At 43.5% G+C, this 19,450-nt stretch overlaps 1 protein-coding gene across 5 annotated transcripts in view; it reads right to left on the bottom strand.

Annotated features, from left to right (window-relative positions):
* The window catches only part of si:dkeyp-72e1.9 (syntaxin-binding protein 4), a 65,472-nt gene that overhangs the window by 8,398 nt on the left and 37,624 nt on the right, over nt 1-19,450 (bottom strand). For all 5 annotated transcript variants that reach the window (XM_039611156.1, XM_031739157.2, XM_031739156.2 and 2 more), the window contains 6 exons: nt 12,847-12,953; nt 10,411-10,552; nt 9,032-9,104; nt 4,177-4,265; nt 604-700; nt 29-156 (listed from right to left, as the gene is read on the bottom strand). In XM_039611156.1, coding sequence (XP_039467090.1) covers nt 29-156; nt 604-700; nt 4,177-4,265; nt 9,032-9,104; nt 10,411-10,552; nt 12,847-12,953 — 636 coding nt within the window. The remainder of the gene's footprint in view (nt 1-28; nt 157-603; nt 701-4,176; nt 4,266-9,031; nt 9,105-10,410; nt 10,553-12,846; nt 12,954-19,450) is intronic.

Below are 19,450 nucleotides of genomic sequence, written 5' to 3'. Positions count from 1 at the left end.
TATATGAGAGGTTGTGAGAGCTGCTTACAGGTGAGTGGAAGGCTGATGTATCCATCAGACTAGCTGCTTCATGGTAGGAGAATGTGAAGGGACCTGTCTCCAAGCCCAGCTCCTCCAGGTTCTCCTGGAAGATGTTGCGGGTTGCCTCCACAAAGTCTGAGCCATCACACCAAAACAGATGGGATTCATTTTTTTAACAGAAAAACAAGGAAGACCAAACAATCAGGGTCACAATACACATGTGTTTGTATTCATGTCCTTGTGGGGACATCTCATTGACATAATGCTAGCTGCTTACCCTAACCATCAAAAATGAATGCCTGACCCTGACCCTAACCCTAAACCTAGCCCAAATGTAACCCTGACACTAAAACCACATTTCAAGTCTGCCTTCAAACTTGTGGGGACTGGGATTTGGGTCCCCATAAAGATGTCTAAACAGGTACACACACACACACACACACACGGTTACACAATGTGACACAACCAATAAGAAACATGGTGCTGTCACATGAAGCCTGTGATTTGACAGGACCTCAGCACAGATCTTCCACCTAACGGCTGACACAACTACAAATATGTGTGCTGCTTGTATCACGTCACCTCCATAGGCCACGGTGCCTTGTGGGTCTGTGGTCAGACTCTGTCGCAGCTTCTTCTTCTTCTCTTCTGTGACATCCAAACCAAGGAAGGACAAGGCCTAGGAGAGACAGAGGAACATGAAGACAAGCAGTGCTGTCATCAAACTGCACTATGCATATCACAGTTTGTTCTAAATATAGTAAAATTATATTTAATTACAAATATTAGCCTAAAGTTACTTCACAAAGCATGTGCAAAGAGGAAGCTTGTCTATGAGACATACTGATACACCTGAGCTGGAGTACCAGAGACAGGATGCAGTAGAAGACAGTACAAAACTGCCTACACACACTTTGAGTAATGTGTTTTTCATAAATCTCTTATAGAGTTCTTTAATTAGCAAATTCACTGTAGTCATAAAGCAGACACTGTGCTCTGTTCAACGCATACGCAGGTGTGTAATTCCTTTGTTTTTTGTACTTTGACATTTCTCCCTGTTCTTTTTCCTTTGCAGTGGAGCCAACAACACGAGAGAATGTTGCCCGTATTTAAACTCATTGTGTCTCTAACCCCTGGATCAACATGCCCAAGCAAAATGTTGGCAACATTAAAATCAAAGCTAAATAACAGTAACAACTGTACAAAGAGCAAAATAGAAACTGGCATCAGAGAGACGTAGAGCTGAAGGGACAGAGTCTGCTGACAGGGTGAAAATAAACCACATGCAATGGAGAAGGCACGGCAGGCCTGTAAGAGGGAGATTAGTAATTGGATGAATAAAGATGATTGGCTGGGAGTACTGGGATACTGTGGGTCCAATCCGAAGTAAAATCTGGGTTCAGGCCAGTTTCTATTAGTTTCTAAGTGATGAGTGCGCTGCAGGAAGAAGCAGTGAAAAGGCAAAATAACATACAGAAAGGTGCAGAGTGGTAGGGAGCGATACTGAGCAATACCAAAATCAGGAACACTAGAAGTTCACTGAGAGAGGAACTACAGAAGATGTGGAAGGTGAGGCCGTGGTAAACAGCGGTCCCTGTGGTAATCGGAGCACTTGGAGCAGTGACTCTTAAACTAGGCGAGTGGCTCCAGCAGATCCCAGGAACGACATCTCTGCAGAGAGGAGAGCAGGTCCAGGAATGGCAAAGATACTCAGACTCAGGCCTTTGGTAGAGGGCCCGAGCATGAAGGAGAAAGAGCACCCAGGGGACAAGTGGAGGACATTAGTATACACTAACACATCCAAATCATCCATTATCCAGGTTAGAGATGGCACGATACCACTTTTTTATGTCCGATACCGATACCATAAATTTGGATATCTGCTGATACCAATATGAATCCGATATAGTGTGTTTTTTAATCAATAAAACTGTTTTTTTTAATATCTTGCTGCTTTTTGTATAAGTTCATCCTCAAGTTAAAAAAAAAACAACAACACTAAAGCTATTCTGTTATACCTGTATGTAAAAAATACACTGCACCCAAAATATTTCATAGTTCATCAATCTAATAAACTTAAACCTGCTCCATCCTCCCTATTCTGGTATTTTAAAGAGTACTCAGCAGAAATATTAAGCAACCTAACTAATAGGGTTGCAAACTCCCAGCAAAAAAAAAAAAAAAAAAAAAAATAGGGAACCCCCCCCCCACCCTCCACCTCATGATGCTTAATCGATGTAATCAACTTTAATTTGATGCAGGGTGAAAAAAAATGCACAGAAATAAATTATTTTTCAAGAATAATTAAAAACATTCAACATCTTTCTTCAACAGAACTGCAGACTGCACAGATGGTACCTTCCCAAAGGAAAAAGTACTATAGCTTACTAAGCCAGCGGTCCCCAACCTTTTTTGCGCCACGGACCGGTTTATGCCCGACAATATTTTCACGGACCGGCCTTTAAGGTGTTGCGGATAAATACAACAAAATAAAACTAGTACCGGTACCGAAAAAAAGATTTATTCATAACACACGTGAAAAGACCCAGGAAAACCGAGTTAACAATAAAAACGATAACAGAATAACGCTGAAAACCGATAAAAACCCTGAAAACCATACATTTCACACCTGAGCCTCAACTCTCGCGGCCCGGTACCAAACGACTCACGGACCGGTACCGGTCCGCGAGCCTCAACTCTCGCGGCCCGGTACCAAACGACTCACGGACCGGTACTGGTCCGAGGCCCGGGGGTTGGGGACCGCTGTACTAGGGTATATTAGACTTAACAGTTACTATATACAGTAATGGACTTCTATACATTTTACATCAGATTAAAACTTTGGGTGTAAGATTCAGATAATTATTTATTAAAAGCTCGACATTTTAAATGAGAATAAGAAAGAAAAGTATGTCTCTGTGCCCCTTTTCCTGTTCATTCCCTATCGGCCCCCTGGCTACACTTTGCTAGATCCGCCCCTGCACAGTTACCAGCCGTCAGCTACGTGAAAAGGATCCTGGTGTAGAAAGTAATATTAAATACATTCTAACAACAGCTTATCAAGCTTAAACGTGCTGCTGTTGTTCAGCCGCTGGTTTCCTCTTTCTGGTGCAAAGTGGGCCAAAAACAAAGAAGAGAGACGGACTCGCGACAGAAAAGCCGATCAGCTGATTATTGATCAGTTTCATGATTGAAGTAGCAGCAGGAGAGAGAGAGAGAGAGGCAGTCGCTCCATATATCGGTTGTTAAGCTTAACGTGGGAATGCTTTACAAACATTCAGAGATGAACTTACACACTTGCTTTACTTCTCTCTGGGATAACTTCCTCGGAGATGAAATGCTGGTTTGGTAGCGAGGCTACAAATACACACAGCCGCTCTATCACATGATGCACACTGCTCCGACGTGCTACGGTTATGAGCTGAGTTACGCCGTGTCGCATGTTTTTTGAGGTGCTTTTTTGATATTTAATGGATCGGATTACATTTTTTATTTCCCTCCGATATCCGATCCAGTAATTTACGTCAGTATCGGACCGATACCGATATGTAATATCGGATCGGTCCATCTGTAATCCAGGTGTTCCAATCACTTCCATGGCCATAGGTGTGTACAATCATGGGTCACTCTCAGGAGCTCAGTGAATCCCAGTGTGCTTCCATGATAGGATGCTTTCTGCAATCATTTCCTCACTACTAAATATCCCACAATCAGCTGTTAGTGGTATTACACAAAGGGGAACAATTGGAATAGATGGCAACTCAGGCACAAGTGGCAGGCCACATAAAACGACAGAGTGCATCTCTAACAGCCGATCACTTACATGACCAAAACGACCTGGGTCCACCACATCCTGCATGCAAAGCTAAGCATCTCAGCCCTGCATCAGACCTGTAAGGTAATTTTCCAGGAAGCTGACATCACTTCCTAGTTTGTTTCTCACATACCTGCTGGTAGGTATTCAACACTGTCGACCAGGATCACCCACAAACCTCGACCCAGGTTCTGACTTCTCCAACAAAATACACCTTTCAACCATATATGCTTCGACATGTGTCATCGCTCTCACATAATCTGTGCCCATAATGTTTTGACTTAACTGTGTATCAGGTAGCATAGGTGTAAAGAAGCCTGCCTGAGCGGGTCAGCACTCACCAAGTCTAATTTGTCTGATTTGAGGCGAATGTAAGGGTCCAGGGTTATCTTAGGTTTCGCTCCTGTCGGGGATCTCTGGCTGGTTGAACCTGGAGAAAGCAAATGAAGAAAAGAAAATCAGGACTGACTTTGGTTAAATAGAAAGAAAGAAACCAGAAGTTTGAGTTGTATTAATTAATCCTTTCTTTAGCAGACTGTGTATATATACACAGATATGCAGTACATTGAACAAGGAAAGACTGGCCTCTTAACAGAAAACTGAGAGTGTAATTAAGGTCTCAGGAGTGAGGAACAGCAGGAGAAATATCATTGTATAATCTGTCATATCAGAGTTGAATAGACACCCTGATGTCGGTGGATTGCTGGTTTAAAGCAGGTCTTTGTGATTGTGTGTGGTGGTACAGGGAAAAGCAGATGATTAAAAAGAGAGGAACTGAAGAAAAGTGGATGATTATGTAGACGAGAGGGGAGGGAGCAGACAGCCATTGTCCCATATTAATTTGATGTGTTTTTCTGTCCCAGATTTGTATGGCTGCTCTGCTCTTCTGACTTTAAACTCACTCATGTGCACATGTTACGGTCGATCAGTTTAGTGAAAAATCTAAAAAAATGAGCATATATTGGATCATCTAAATAAGAATTTGAGATAGATCTACTGAAAATCTGATTTTAATGAGAAATAAGCCATAATCATACAAACTCTTGGCTTGTAATATTTCACTTTATACGTAATAAATATGAAATATGTGAAAGTCATTCAGGTTTTTTGAGATGCACAGACAAGGTCCAAACATTGCCTTCATAGTGTGGAGTCATTTTTGTAGATTAACTAAGAGGAGTATTTATCTGAAATGTTGTCACAGTGTATCATGTTTAACCTGGATCATATTTCTGGAATATTATATTTTGTAATATAAAAAATCTCTGTGTGTGTGTGCTCACCTCCCTACAAAGTGCTGACATCTGTCACAGCTAGCAACTGGCTTAGAGGCTGGCAGGGAGTGAAATGATTAGAGTACCTAGGAAATAACCTTGGCTGGGTAATCCCAGCCAATTGGATTGGGAAAGGCTGTCCAGTGGCTTTCAGCCGAGAGCCACGGGCAGCGCTGTGACACTACAGCTGCGGGTCTGAAGCTGTCCTTCAGTATGACGACAACTGGACTGCTTCAGATCGTTTTCAGTCTCCTTTTGCTGCTGCTGTTCTACTGAGGGGTGTTTGTTGCACCAAAAATAAAGATGATAACAGCAAACGTAAGTCATGATGTGTGCTTTACAAACACTCGTGCTGTATGGCAGACATAATGTGAGCCAAAAATATGTTGAAATGAATATGAACTGTGAATAAGTCCACTGCCTTAAAGAATGCTCTTATTTGTGTTATTTAAACGTTTCTATGTGACATGCTGAGCCACCGCATGCATCAGAACAGCCTCACTGATCTGAGATCGAGTCTCCACTTCTCTGACTTTACTTCAGCACTGAGACAGATGTTCGGCTGAACTGTGGTGACTGTGAAGTGCACTAATAATAATGATACTTGTTGTTCCTAGAGTATTTAAAAGTAGAATGGGAGGCAGAGCCTTCAGTTTTCAGGCCCCTCTTCTGTGGAACCAGCTTCCAGTTTGGATTCGGGAGACAGACACTATCTCTACTTTCAAGATTAGGCTTCAAACTTTCCTTTTTGCTAAAGCATATAGTTAGGGCTGGACCAGGTGACCCTGAATCCTCCCTTAGTTAATAGGTGTAGACTGCTGCACTGAGTGTTTCTTCTTCAGTCACCATTTTCACAAACTGTCTACTGAATCATTAGTTGATGTTAACTTCTGGCTCTCTTCCACAGCGTGTCTTTGTCCTGTCATCATCCTCACAGCCACATGCCCCCCCCTCCCTGAGCCTGGTCAGCTGAAGGTTTTTTCCTTTTAAAATCAAGTTTGTCCTTCTCGCTGTCACCAAAGTGCTTCCTCTTGTTGGGGTTTTCTCTGTATTAAAGCAGTTTGAGGCGACTCTTTGATGATTTGATTTTGTACATATACAGGGAGTGCAGAATTATTAGGCAAATGAGTATTTTGTCCACATCATCCTCTTCATGCATGTTGTCTTACTCCAAGCTGTATAGGCTCGAAAGCCTACTACCAATTAAGCATATTAGGTGATGTGCATCTCTGTAATGAGAAGGGGTGTGGTCTAATGACATCAACACCCTATATCAGGTGTGCATAATTATTAGGCAACTTCCTTTCCTTTGGCAAAATGGGTCAAAAGAAGGACTTGACAGGCTCAGAAAAGTCAAAAATAGTGAGATATCTTGCAGAGGGATGCAGCAGTCTTAAAATTGCAAAGCTTCTGAAGCGTGATCATCGAACAATCAAGCGCTTTCATTCAAAATAGTCAACAGGGTCGCAAGAAGCGTGTGGAAAACCAAGGCGCAAAATAACTGCCCATGAACTGAGAAAAGTCAAGCGTGCAGCTGCCAAGATGCCACTTGCCACCAGTTTGGCCATATTTCAGAGCTGCAACATCACTGGAGTGCCCAAAAGCACAAGGTGTGCAATACTCAGAGACATGGCCAAGGTAAGAAAGGCTGAAAGACGACCACCACTGAACAAGACACACAAGCTGAAACGTCAAGACTGGGCCAAGAAATATCTCAAGACTGATTTTTCTAAGGTTTTATGGACTGATGAAATGAGAGTGAGTCTTGATGGGCCAGATGGATGGGCCCGTGGCTGGATTGGTAAAGGGCAGAGAGCTCCAGTCCCACTCAGACGCCAGCAAGGTGGAGGTGGAGTACTGGTTTGGGCTGGTATCATCAAAGATGAGCTTGTGGGGCCTTTTCGGGTTGAGGATGGAGTCAAGCTCAACTCCCAGTCCTACTGCCAGTTTCTGGAAGACACCTTCTTCAAGCAGTGGTACAGGAAGAAGTCTGCATCCTTCAAGAAAAACATGATTTTCATGCAGGACAATGCTCCATCACACGCGGCCCAAGTACTCCACAGCGTGGCTGGCAAGAAAGGGTATAAAAGAAGAAAAACTAATGACATGGCCTCCTTGTTCACCTGATCTGAACCCCATTGAGAACCTGTGGTCCATCATCAAATGTGAGATTTACAAGGAGGAAAACAGTACACCTCTCTGAACAGTGTCTGGGAGGCTGTGGTTGCTGCTGCACGCAATGTTGATGGTGAACAGATCAAAACACTGACAGAATCCATGGATGGCAGGCTTTTGAGTGTCCTTGCAAAGAAAGGTGGCTATATTGGTCACTGATTTGTTTTTGTTTTGTTTTTGAATGTCAGAAATGTATATTTGTGAATGTGGAGATGTTATATTGGTTTCACTGGTAAAAATAAATAATTGAAATGGGTATATATTTGTTTTTGTTAAGTTGCCTAATAATTATGCACAGTAATAGTCACCTGCACACACAGATATCCCCTAAAATAGCTCAAACTAAAACAAACTAAAACTACTTCCAAAACATTCAGCTTTGATATTAATGAGTTTTTGGGTTCATTGAGAACATGGTTGTTGTTCAATAATAAAATTATTCCTCAAAAATACAACTTGCCTAATAATTCTGCACTCCCTGTAGTCACATATGAATCCACAGCCCGCGACGTCCATGCGTCGCAAGTTAAAGCAACCCTTTCTGCTGTGCTCAAACTTTCCTCAACTTTACGCTTCATGTCTATGTAGAGATTGGGTACGGCTGTGTCTGCGAAAAAAACCTGGGTTCCAGCGTCTTGATCATGTAAGAAAAGCCCTCGTTTTCCACAATGTTGTAAGGACGCAGGTCTTTGTACAGATAAAACTGAACTGAATAGAATCAGGAACCCCCCGCTGTGACCTAGCAGTACTAACCACTGACCCACTGTGCATATGAGTCAAATCAATGACAAAGAAAAAACCCTCATAGTGTTGGTGCTGGCTTGTGCTCAGTGTGCATGCATGGCCTCCAGTGCCCCCTTACATTACAGTATGTGTGTAACCCATGGTAACAGCTTCCTGATGACATTTATCCGTTTTTCTGTCCTCTCGATACTTTTTCACACTGTGCATTTTTTCCTTGTTCCTGCAGTTTTTACTAAACATTAGCCAAACATTTGTTTTCAGTGTAGCAGAGTTTTTTATTTCCAGAGTTTCTGTTGAACAACGGAGCTCTTATTCATATAGAATATACCAGAGGTTCCCAAAGTGGGGGGCGTGCATTTTGCACAGAGAGGCATTTTTTTTTTAAATGTATTGATAGCAATGTTGAATATTATTACACAGGAAAAAAAACAACTACATGTAAAATAATGACACCGTGACGCCTCTGCCTTTCTAAACGGAGGGACAGTAACTGCGTGTGTATATGTAAGCGTGTAAAAACTGCAGACAGTCGGATTAACAGTACTTTGTCTCATTGTAGAAATTCATCTCATGTAAACAATAACGTGACGCACAGCGTCATGTGAAAAAAGGTGCATACCTTTTTTGTTGCGTGACTAAATCTCCGTTTTCCTCGTCCACACGTAAACGCAAAGAGTTTTTGAAAATCTCCAACCTGACAGGAGTTTTAAAAATCTCTGTTTTCAGTGACCCAAAACGCCGTTAACGTGTGGGCGAAAGGCCCAAACGCATAGAAACAGCTGCGTTTTTAAAAATAACCATGTAGGTGTGGACGTAGCGTAAAAGAGTTAGTAGTTTATTTTATTGCGGCCTGTAATTTATTCGGTTTACTTTTATTTGTTTAATTGTTTACTAAACGTTTGAGGTGTAAAATAAACTGCAATGAAGTTTGAAAACAAAATATGGGTGTGTGTGTGTGGGGGGGGGCAGCACTGCAGTCTGAGTGCAAACACAGAGGTCTCACCTGAAACATGAACATCTGGAGGACAGATGTCAGGAGAAGGTGAGGACGGTGGGGCTGGCTCCTCTGTACAGATCTACACCATACACACAAAGAAAACAGTTACATAGAATTCCAATACTGATGACCACTGAGTTTATTACTGTAGCTAAAATGATAACAAAGTCATTTGAATGTATTCATTAACAAGAACACTGTCCCAAAAGTTGATTCTGTTCATCTGGACATTTTCAGTGGGAGAAACGTTTCGTCACTCATCAGGTGACTTCTTCAGTCTCAGCTGACTTCAGGTTTCAATCTTATAAACAGTACATTTGCATAATGACTGAAACCAGCCCACTGAAGGAACAATGGGCTGGGAGGTCAGTTCCTTCATAATTATGAAGGAATAATGATAATCATAATTATGCAAATTCTCATGACCATTGATCAACAACCACTGATTAATGTCCAAAGTCCCATTCACAGAGAGTTGGGGAATGGCTGCAATCACAGCATTGTAGGATGGTGACAGATGTACCCTTAGGCCCCCTCCTCCATTCAGAGATGGTCTTTCCCTTATTAGATTTAGTAGCTGGTAGCAGCAGAACAGGGACTGAAGCTAGATGATGCAATGGTCTAGCTTCAGTCCCGATGAATCGGTAGCTGTAACCCTGGCTGTCTCTATATTGACTTTAAAGACAACAGCTCTAAGTTCTCTGTGGTAACTTAAGACCAAACTCTATAAATGAGAAAGTAAAGAAATGAAATTCTTCCAGCTTCCTTTAAAAATCAAAATTATTTAATTCAACTCAGCTATTTTTACATTTTACATGTCAGTGAGTTTGAACTGACTACAGTTTCACTTCAGAAAATCACTCTGATGTTGACCCACCTTATGTAACATGCTATACTGTGAAGGTACGACTACTCTTTAGTCAGTAACCGTTCATTTATCAGTGTGTTTATTGGACTGTGTTTATTCCTCAGTTATACCAAAGTACATCGGCCTATTCAAAGTTATTTGGTTGATCTTTTAGTATTTTTTTTTGACGACATTAGTAACAATTTGAGACTTTAGCTCAAAGAATAAATGTAGTCTTCACCTTCAATTTTTGAAACAACATAATCGACTCAGCCAGCTGACACATTTAACACCTGGTGTTTTTTGTGTTTCTGAATGAAGATAAATAGCAACAATAACTCGGTTTCCCAGAGCTCGGTCAGTTTGTCTCTTTTATCCTGCAGTCGGTGTGCTGATACAGGTACATAAGATACAACTCAGATTTTTATTTTACATGGAAATCCTGCAACTTCTGCAATTTCTGGTTTGCTGTGAGAATAACAACAGGCCACTTCTTCTATGAATGACCTGTAGGATCAGTGTATGTGGTGGAGCTGACCTCGGGTGAACGGATGTGGACTTTTAAGCGTCCAGAGTTGTAGCTGTTGCCCGAGGCTCGCTGGACCCCATTGTGCAGAGACGAGCTGCTTGGAAAAAGTCCTTTCCCTGGGATGAAGGCTATGTCCACAGCAGTATCTTGGCTGGAGACAAACACAGACATAAGCATGTGACCTGTGATGGCACACAACGTGTGGTCCATATATGTGGAACATTTTGTTTACCTGTTTACAAAAACACATTCAACTTTGATTAACATGGGCTTAAAGTGTAGTATCAGCTTTGACCCTGTATTTACAGGTGGGTCTATGGCAGTTTGTGTAAAAATCATTTGGTTGCAGTCTTTAAGCTTCTATCAGGTTGGTTTTTCCAACCCAGGAAGTTTCATGTGACTAGCTCCTGTGGCATCGAAGATGCTGTAGAAGATAATGTTTCCACAGTATGAAGGTAAACTTCTGCAAAACTTCACTTATTTAAGTATTATAAGTTATTAGCTTAAACTGTTACAAGAAAAACTGTTAATCCTAAGAGAGTGATATGAGCTTTTCTCAGTTTGAACTGATTTTAATGATCAACATGTAACCCAATGAACTGGAGACAGTGCATATCCATGCCATCACACTGCTTTATCTCTTTTACAGACAAAGTTTTACACTTATACTCATGATAGTATCCACCATCCTTTTTCTTAAGTCTAATCTGGCCTTGCTATTCTGGTCACTGGTTTGTGAAGTTTGTGATGTCTATGTCCTGCAGTGTTGTTATCTAGCTGCTTGATGTAAAAGGCCACCTCTCTTGCAAAAAAAAAAAAAAAAGCCTTTTACATGGATTTCCATGTAAAAGGGAGGGATTTCCATCCCTTCTTATAATCTCAGTCTCACAAATGAATTTTTGTTTTTTTGCACAGAATCTACCAAAATACTGAATCATGCACTCCCACTGTCCGCCTGGTTTCCCATTGTTTCATTGTATATGTACAATGACAATAAAGGGCCATTCTATTCTATTCTATTCTATTCTATTCTATTCTATTCTATTCTATTGTACTGAGATGTCTTTTGACTTTATGCTCTGTGTTTCTGACTCCAAGTGTCACACTTGGAGTCAGTTCCAGACCTTGGATCTTATTTCTTTATGAGGAAGCTTTGAAAAATCTATCCTGCCTGCATCTGTCAGCTGTCCAACCCTGTGTATAGGAATAGCTCTGTTTTAGTGGTGTGGAGTTTAGACAAATATTTTACTGCTACTATTCATAACCATCATCATTACCATTACATTAATTATCATTTCATCAAAGCATTTATTGAAGCTGTTGGCCTTACATTAAAACTTGTATTACAGGTGTTATCATAATCACATATTAATCTTTATTACAGGTGCAGTCATAATCATTTTCTACACACCTTGCATTTTGTGCTTATTTAAAGAGTTGAAGCTCAGTCAGTTAATTGAGGGTCGTGAGCTTTGTTTGGTGCTATGTCCAGACAATCTATTGTGTAAGTGACTTAGGGCTGTGAAAGATTGCCTACATGCCTACAAAACACATATACCATGTTATTCATTATTATCTTTTATTCATTTATATCCTTTTTATTAAGCTTTGAGTAGTGGCATTTGATTAAAACATTTATTCAACATATTACATATATAGTTTCATTTAGGTTATTACACACATGAGAGTGGCCTCTGTCTGTAAGGTTGTCGGCGGGGTGAGGCAGAGTGCGTTTGAGGTCGAGACACACACACACACACACACACACACACACACACACACACACACACACACACACAAACAGTAGTTAGACTCATGTTTAGGTAAGAGTTCAAATAATAGTTTGCAAAACCTTGTAGCTGCAAAATTATGTCTGCATAAGGGGCAGTTTGTTCCAGGAGATAAGTGAGAGTTAGAAGATTAACAGGAAGCACCTGGCCTCGAGACGGACAGAATGTTCTTTGTAAATGTGTCAAAAGTCGTCAACATGTATTGTATTGTACCTTCTTGACGCATGAGGGGGCGTTCTAATACCCTGATGTTATAAAACAACTGCTTGTGTAGTCTTGGGCGGAGATCAATGCTGGTGTGTGCAGTGTTCATCTCCCCACGCGTGTGTTCAGTAAAAATCATTGTTTGACCAACTCTTCTGGACCAGTGTTGTTTTTGTGCTCATCCTCAATATTTGAACCCGCAACAGTGGTCTCTGCAGTACTTTTGTTAGGTATCTCTTGAAACTGAAACTATGACCTTTAAGCCCACATTAATTATCTGACTCTAACTTAATATGTGTTGGAAAACAGTAAAAATTTAAAAAAAAATATCATGTCAATGTCCAAAAACACACGGAACATTAGAATCACCCTGCTTATACTGTAGCACCTGCTCATTGTTCCACAATAGACTTACTTTGGTACATTCATTTCTAACATGAACACCACTCACCTGAATTTCACTTTGTTGAGCATGCTTTTGGCCTCTTCATGTGTCACACCAATCAAGGACTCCTTGTTAATGGCAATGAGCTGATCTCCCGGTCTCAGCCGTCCATCCTGCACAACAAAGAGACAGTTTTATTCCCACTGAGCAGGAGGCTACAAACACACAAACCCTGTTTCTTCTTATTTAAAAGTACAAACCTGCAAACTGACAGGGCCACTCCTAAGAATCAAAGTACTTATCCAAGTCTAGTCGTTATCAGCTCTTTTCAACTGCAGGAACATAACTGCAACATGTATTTCAGTTCAATCCAATTCAATTTTATTTATATAGGACCAAATCACAACAACAGTTGGCTCAAGGTGCTTTACACTGTAAGGCAGGATCAATAATTCAGACAAATCAAAGAAAATTCCAACAATCATATGACCCCCTAATGAGCAAGTACTTTGGCAACGGTGTGAAGGAAGAACTCCCTTTTAACAGGAAGAAACCTCCAGCAGAACCAGGCTCAGGGAGGGGGCGGTGACCAGTTAGGGGAGAGGAGAGAGCCAGATATGAATCATAACTATTGATAAAATGCAGAAGGTGTATAAACAGGTGATGAGAGAGAAAGGACGAGAGAAGGAAAAATACATCATGGGAATCCCCCAGCAGCCTACACCTATTGCAGCATAACTAAGGGAGGATTCAGGGTCACCTGGTCCAGCCCTAACTATATGCTTTAGCAAAAAGGAAAGTTTTAAGCCTAATCTTGAAAGTAGAGATAGTGTTTGTCTCCCGAAACTCCCAAACTGGAAGCTGGTTCCACAGAAGAGGGGCCTGAAAACTGAAGGCTCTGCCTCCCATTCTACTTTTAAATACTCTAGGAACAACAAGTAGGCCTGCAGTGTGAGAGCGAAGTGCTCTAATAGGGTGATATGGTACTACAAGGTCATTAAGATAAGATGGGGCCTGATTATTTAAGACCTTGTATGTGAGGAGCAGGATTTTGAATTCAATTCTGGATTTAACAGGAAGCCAATGAAGGGAAGCCAATACAGGAGAAATCTGTTCTCTCTTTCTAGTCCCTGTCAGGACTCTTGCTGCAGCATTTTAGAACTGAAGGCTTTTCAGGGAGTTTTTAGGACTTCCTGATAATAATGAATTACAGTAGTCCAGCCTGGAAGCAACTCTGAGACAGGATATTTCTAATTTTAGAGATGTTGCACAAATGGAAGAAAGCAGTTCTACATATTTGTTTAATATGTCCATTGAAGGACATGTCCTGGTCAAAAATGACTCCAAGGTTCCTCACAGTGTTACTGGAGGCCAAGGTAATGCCATCCAGAGTAAGAAATATGGTATCTAACCAGATTCTAAGATTTTCATGGCCGAGTACAATAATCTCAGTTTGATCTGAATTTAGAAGTTATGTAATGCCTTCTAATGATACTGTCTAAGGGAAGCATGTATAATGTAGACATTTACTAGCCGAGACCACACACTCCTTTTAGGTTTGACAGCATTTCTAGTAAACAATGAGAAGAAAACAAGAACGAACAGCTTGTCTGGGTCATATATAGACAAAGAAGGGGGGGTGAAGGTCCTGCTCCTGAAATTCAGAAAAAGAACTGGTCCTAGCACTGAACCTTGTGGAACTCCATATCAGTTTGGATCAGTTTGGTGGTGAGGATGTCTGGTATTTTGGTGTTGAATGCTGAGCTGTAGTCCACGAAGACCATCCCCATGTAGTGCTTGCTGTTCTCCAGATGGCTCAGCGCTCTGTGAAGGGTGATGGGAACGACATCCTCTATGGACCAATTTGCTCAGCAAGCAAACTGATGGGGGTCAAGGGAGGGGGTACAGTCTCTGATTGGCTGAGACACTATCCGCTCAAAAGACTTCATGACTACAGAAGTGAAGGTCTGTAGTCACTGAGGCTGTCTACCAGTGTTTTGGGGATGGGAATGATGGTGGAGGCTTTCAGGCAGGAGGGAACAGTGGCATGAGGAAAGCTGCAACCACCAAGTACCTGCAGAGGGTCAGGCAAGTCCTGAGGAGTCAGCTGAACGGTAAGAACAAGAGCCGGGCTATCAACACCTACGCCCTGCCCGTGATCAGGTACCCTGCTGGGATAATAAGTTGGCCAAAGGAGAAGATAGAAGCCACTGACATCAAGACCAGGAAGGCTCCTGACCATGCATGGAGGGTTTCACCCTAAGTCCAGCACCCTGAGGCTGTACGCTAAGCGGAAGGAAGGGGGCCGGGGACTGGTGAGTGTCAGCACCACGGTCCAGGATGAGACAACAAACATCCACGAATACATCAGGACGATGGCCCCAACCGACGACGTGCTCAGTGAATACCTCAGGCAGCAGAAACCCAAGAAAGAGGAGGAACCATCATGGAAGGACAGGCCCCTGTATGGTATGTACCACTGGCAGATAGAAGAATTTTCTGACATCCAGAAGTCCGACCAGTGGCTGGACCAAGCTGGTCTGAAAGACAGCACAGAGGGACTAATGTGGTGGATTGTCTCAGGGGCATCTTTACACAAGATCCATAGAGGCTGGGGTCTATCACACCAGGCAAGACCCCAGGTGCAGGCTGTGTAAAGATGCCCCAGAGACAATCCAGCACATAACAGCAGGGTGCAAGATGCTAGTAGGCAGGGCATACATGGAACGCCATAACCAAGTGGCCGGCATAGTATACACAAACTTCTGTGCCGAGTATGGCCTGGAAGTCCCAAGGTCAAAATGGGAGACGCCCCCAAGGGGCTAAGATCCTGCGGGACTTCCAGATACAGATGGACAAACTGGTGATGGCTAATCAACCTAGACATAGGATACCGAAAGTCAGCAACATCAGGACGAAGGAACACAAGAAGCTGGACAAGTTCCAAGTGCTCTGAGAAGAGCTTGAGAAGATGTGGAGGGTGAAGGTAATGGAGGAGCAGTGACCCCCAAGCTAGGCAAGTGGCTCCAGCAGATGACAGAAACATCATCGGAGATCTCTGTCCAGAAGAGTGCAGTCCTAGGAACAGCTGAGATACTGCTCAGGACCCTTAAGCTCCCAGGCCTCTGGTAGAGGACCCGAGCTTGAAAGACAAAGACCGCCCGCAGGGGCGAGAGGGAAATACATATATATATATATATATATATATATATATATATATGTATATACACACATACACATATATATATATATATATATATATATATATATATATATATATATATATATATATATATATATATATATATATATATATATATATATATATATATATATATATATATATATATATGTATAAAAAAAAAAACACCCAGCACGCCCCTGCGGGCGGTTTATCCTTCAAGCTCGGGTCCTCTACCAGAGGCCTGGGAGCTTGAGGGTCCCTCGCAGTATCTTAGCTGTTCCCAGGACTGCGCTCTTCTGGACAGAGATCTCCGATGTTGTTCCCGGGATCTGCTGGAGCCACTCGCCTAGCTTGGGAGTCACCGCACCTAGTGCTCCGATTACCACGGGACCACCGTCACCTTCACCCTCCACATCCTCTCGAGCTCTTCTCTGAGCCCTTGGTATTTCTCCAGCTTCTCGTGTTCCTTCTTCCTGATGTTGCTGTCATTCGAACCGCTACATCGATCACTACAGCCGTCTTCTTCTGTTTGTCTACCACCACTATGTCTGGTTGGTTAGCCACCACCATTTTGTCCGTCTGCATCTGGAAGTCCCACAGGATCTTAGCTCGGTCATTCTCCACCACCCTTGGGGCATCTCCCATTTTGACCTCGGGACTTCCAGGTTATACTCGGCACAGATGTTCCTGTACACTATGCCGCCACTTGGTTATGGCGCTCCATGTATGCCTTGCCTGCTAGCATCTTGCACCCTGCTGTTATGTGCTGGATTGTCTCAGGGGCATCTTTACACAGCCTGCACCTGGGGTCTTGCCTGGTGTGATAGACCCCAGCCTCTATGGATCTTGTACTCAGAGCTTGTTCTTGTGCTGCCATGATTAGTGCCTCTGTGCTGTCTTTCAGTCCAGCTTTGTCCAGCCACTGGTAGGATTTCTGGATATCAGCCACCTCCTCTATCTGCCGGTGGTACATACCGTGCAGGGGCCTGTCCTTCCATGATGGTTCCTCGTCTCCCTCCTCTTTCTTGGGTTTCTGCTGCCTGAGGTATTCACTGAGCACTCGGTCAGTTGGGGCCATCTTCCCAATGTATTCTTGGATGTTCGTTGTCTCATCCTGGACTGTGGTGCTGACACTCACCAGTCCTCGGCCCCTTCCTTCCGCTTAGCGTACAGCCTCAGGGTGCTGGACTTGGGGTGAAACCCTCCATGCATGGTAAGGAGCTTTCTTGTCTTTATGTCAGTGGCTTCTATCTCCTCCTTTGGCCAGCCTATTACCCCAGCAGGGTACCTGATCACGGGCAGGGCGTGGTGTTGATAGCCCGGATCTTGTTCTTACCGTTCAGCTGACTCCTCAGGACTTGCCTGACCCTCTGCAGGTACTTGGTGGTTGCAGCTTTTCTAGCGGCCTCTTCATGGTTCCCATTCGCCTGTGGGATCCCCAGGTACTTGTAACTGTCCTCTATGTCTGCAATGTTGCCTTCTGGTAGTTCGATCCCCTCAGTTCTGACTACCTTTCCTCTCTTTGTTACCATCCGACTACACTTCTCCAGCTCGAATGACATCCCGATGTCATTGCTGTATAGCCTGGTGGTGTGGATCAGTGAATCGATGTCTCGTTCACTCTTGGCATATAGCTTGATGTCATCCATGTACAGGAGGTGGCTGACAACCGCTCTGTTTCGTAGTCGGTATCCGTAGCCAGTCTTGTTAATGATCTCACTGAGGGGGTTCAGGCCTATGCAGAACAGCAGTGGGGACAGAGCATCTCCTTGGTAGATCCCGCACTTGATGGTGACTTGTGCTATGGGCTTGGAGTTGGCCTCTAGTGTTGTGCACCACATCCCCATTGAGTTCCTGATGAAGGCTCTTAGGGTCCTGTTGATCTTGTACAATTCTAGGCATTCCAGTATCCAGCTGTGGGGCATTGAGTCATAGGCCTTCTTGTAATCAATCCAGGCTGTGCACAGGTTGGTCAGTCTGGTCTTGCAGTCTCGGCTGACTGTTCTGTCTACCAGTAGCTGGTGTTTTGCGCCTCTGGTATTCTTGCCAATCCCTTTCTGTGCCCCGCTCATGTATTGACCCATGTGCCCGCTCATCTTAGCCGATATGATGCCTGACAGGAGCTTCCATGTAGTACTGAGGCAGGTTATTGGTCGGTAGTTGGATGGGACCGGTCCCTTCTTGGGGTCCTTGGGGATCAGGACCGTCCGACCTTCAGTTAGCCATTCCGGGTGTCTCTCGTTAACTAGCAGCTGGTTCATTTGTGCTGCCAGACGCTCATGGAGTGCAGTCAGCTTCTTCAGCCAGTAGGCGTGAACCATGTCGGGCCCTGGTGCTGTCCAACTCTTCATACTGGAGACCTTTTCTTGGATATCTGCCACTGTGATGGTTACTGGACCCTGTTCAGGGAGGTTGCTGCCCTTGCCACTGAGAGTACACCTTTGCTGGTTCTGTGGAGAACAGCTGGTTTATTCTCCTGCCTTCTATCTCTCTGGTGTACCTCCTCAAGCGGCAGGCCAAGGCTGTGAGTCGTTGCTTGGCAGTTTCCAAGGCCTCAGGTATGGACAGCTTGCTGTATTTCTTATGCACCTTCTTTGTCGCACCTTTCTGCAACTCCGTTAGTTGGCTAACCTCCCTCCGTGCTACTTTGATCTTGCCCTCTAGCCTCCTTCTCCATGGAGGGTACTGCCCCTTGTGGCTGTTCAACTTGTAGCCAAGCATCTCACTGATCACTGCTGCCGTAGTGTAGATCAGCTTGTTAGTGTCGGTAATCATGGTTGTAGGTATCGTCCGTAGTGCTGCATTAACATCATCTAGCAGACCTTCTGAGGGTACTTCACGTAATCTTGGTAACCGCCACGGGGATCCAGGTTTCAAGCTTGGCCATGATCCTATCTTTCAGGTCAGTTCCTCTCGCACTCAACGATCCTTCTCCTATTGCACTTGGGGCTATGTACCCAATCTCGGTGGGGTGATGATATCTCCCCTTGACCTGGCGTCCTGACTCCTCCTTGCCGTAGCATTTATGTTGTACCTCGTCAATCTCTAGCTGTGACAGCAGTCCCTTCTTTCGAATGTTGGAACACTGAGCTACTAGTTGTTTCGCCGTCATTGTGGATGTTGGGTATCGAAGAATCCATAGGTCCCTCATCCTATTCATGTAGCCCCTTCCGCCAGGGTTCCTCAACACCTGACGCGGACCTTGTTGATCCAGGCGACGTCCGAGCCGGCATGCCTTCATATTTATCTGTCTCGCTAATGTCTGCGGTAGGCTCGCTTTAGCATAGGGGGTCTAGCCTTAGGACCCTTACTGGATACAGACGCCCCAGGCAGGAATTACAGACGCCCCAGGCAGGAATATGAATATATGAATGAATATCTATCTATCTATCTATCTATCTATCTATCTATCTATCTATCTATCTATCTATCTATCTATCTATCTATCTATCTATCTATCTATCAGGGACCATACATAGTGCATGT

This window comes from Oreochromis aureus, linkage group 4 (genome assembly GCF_013358895.1).
Source record: "Oreochromis aureus strain Israel breed Guangdong linkage group 4, ZZ_aureus, whole genome shotgun sequence".
Lineage (NCBI taxonomy): Eukaryota > Metazoa > Chordata > Actinopteri > Cichliformes > Cichlidae > Oreochromis > Oreochromis aureus.
This window is presented reverse-complemented; position numbering and strand designations above follow the sequence as displayed.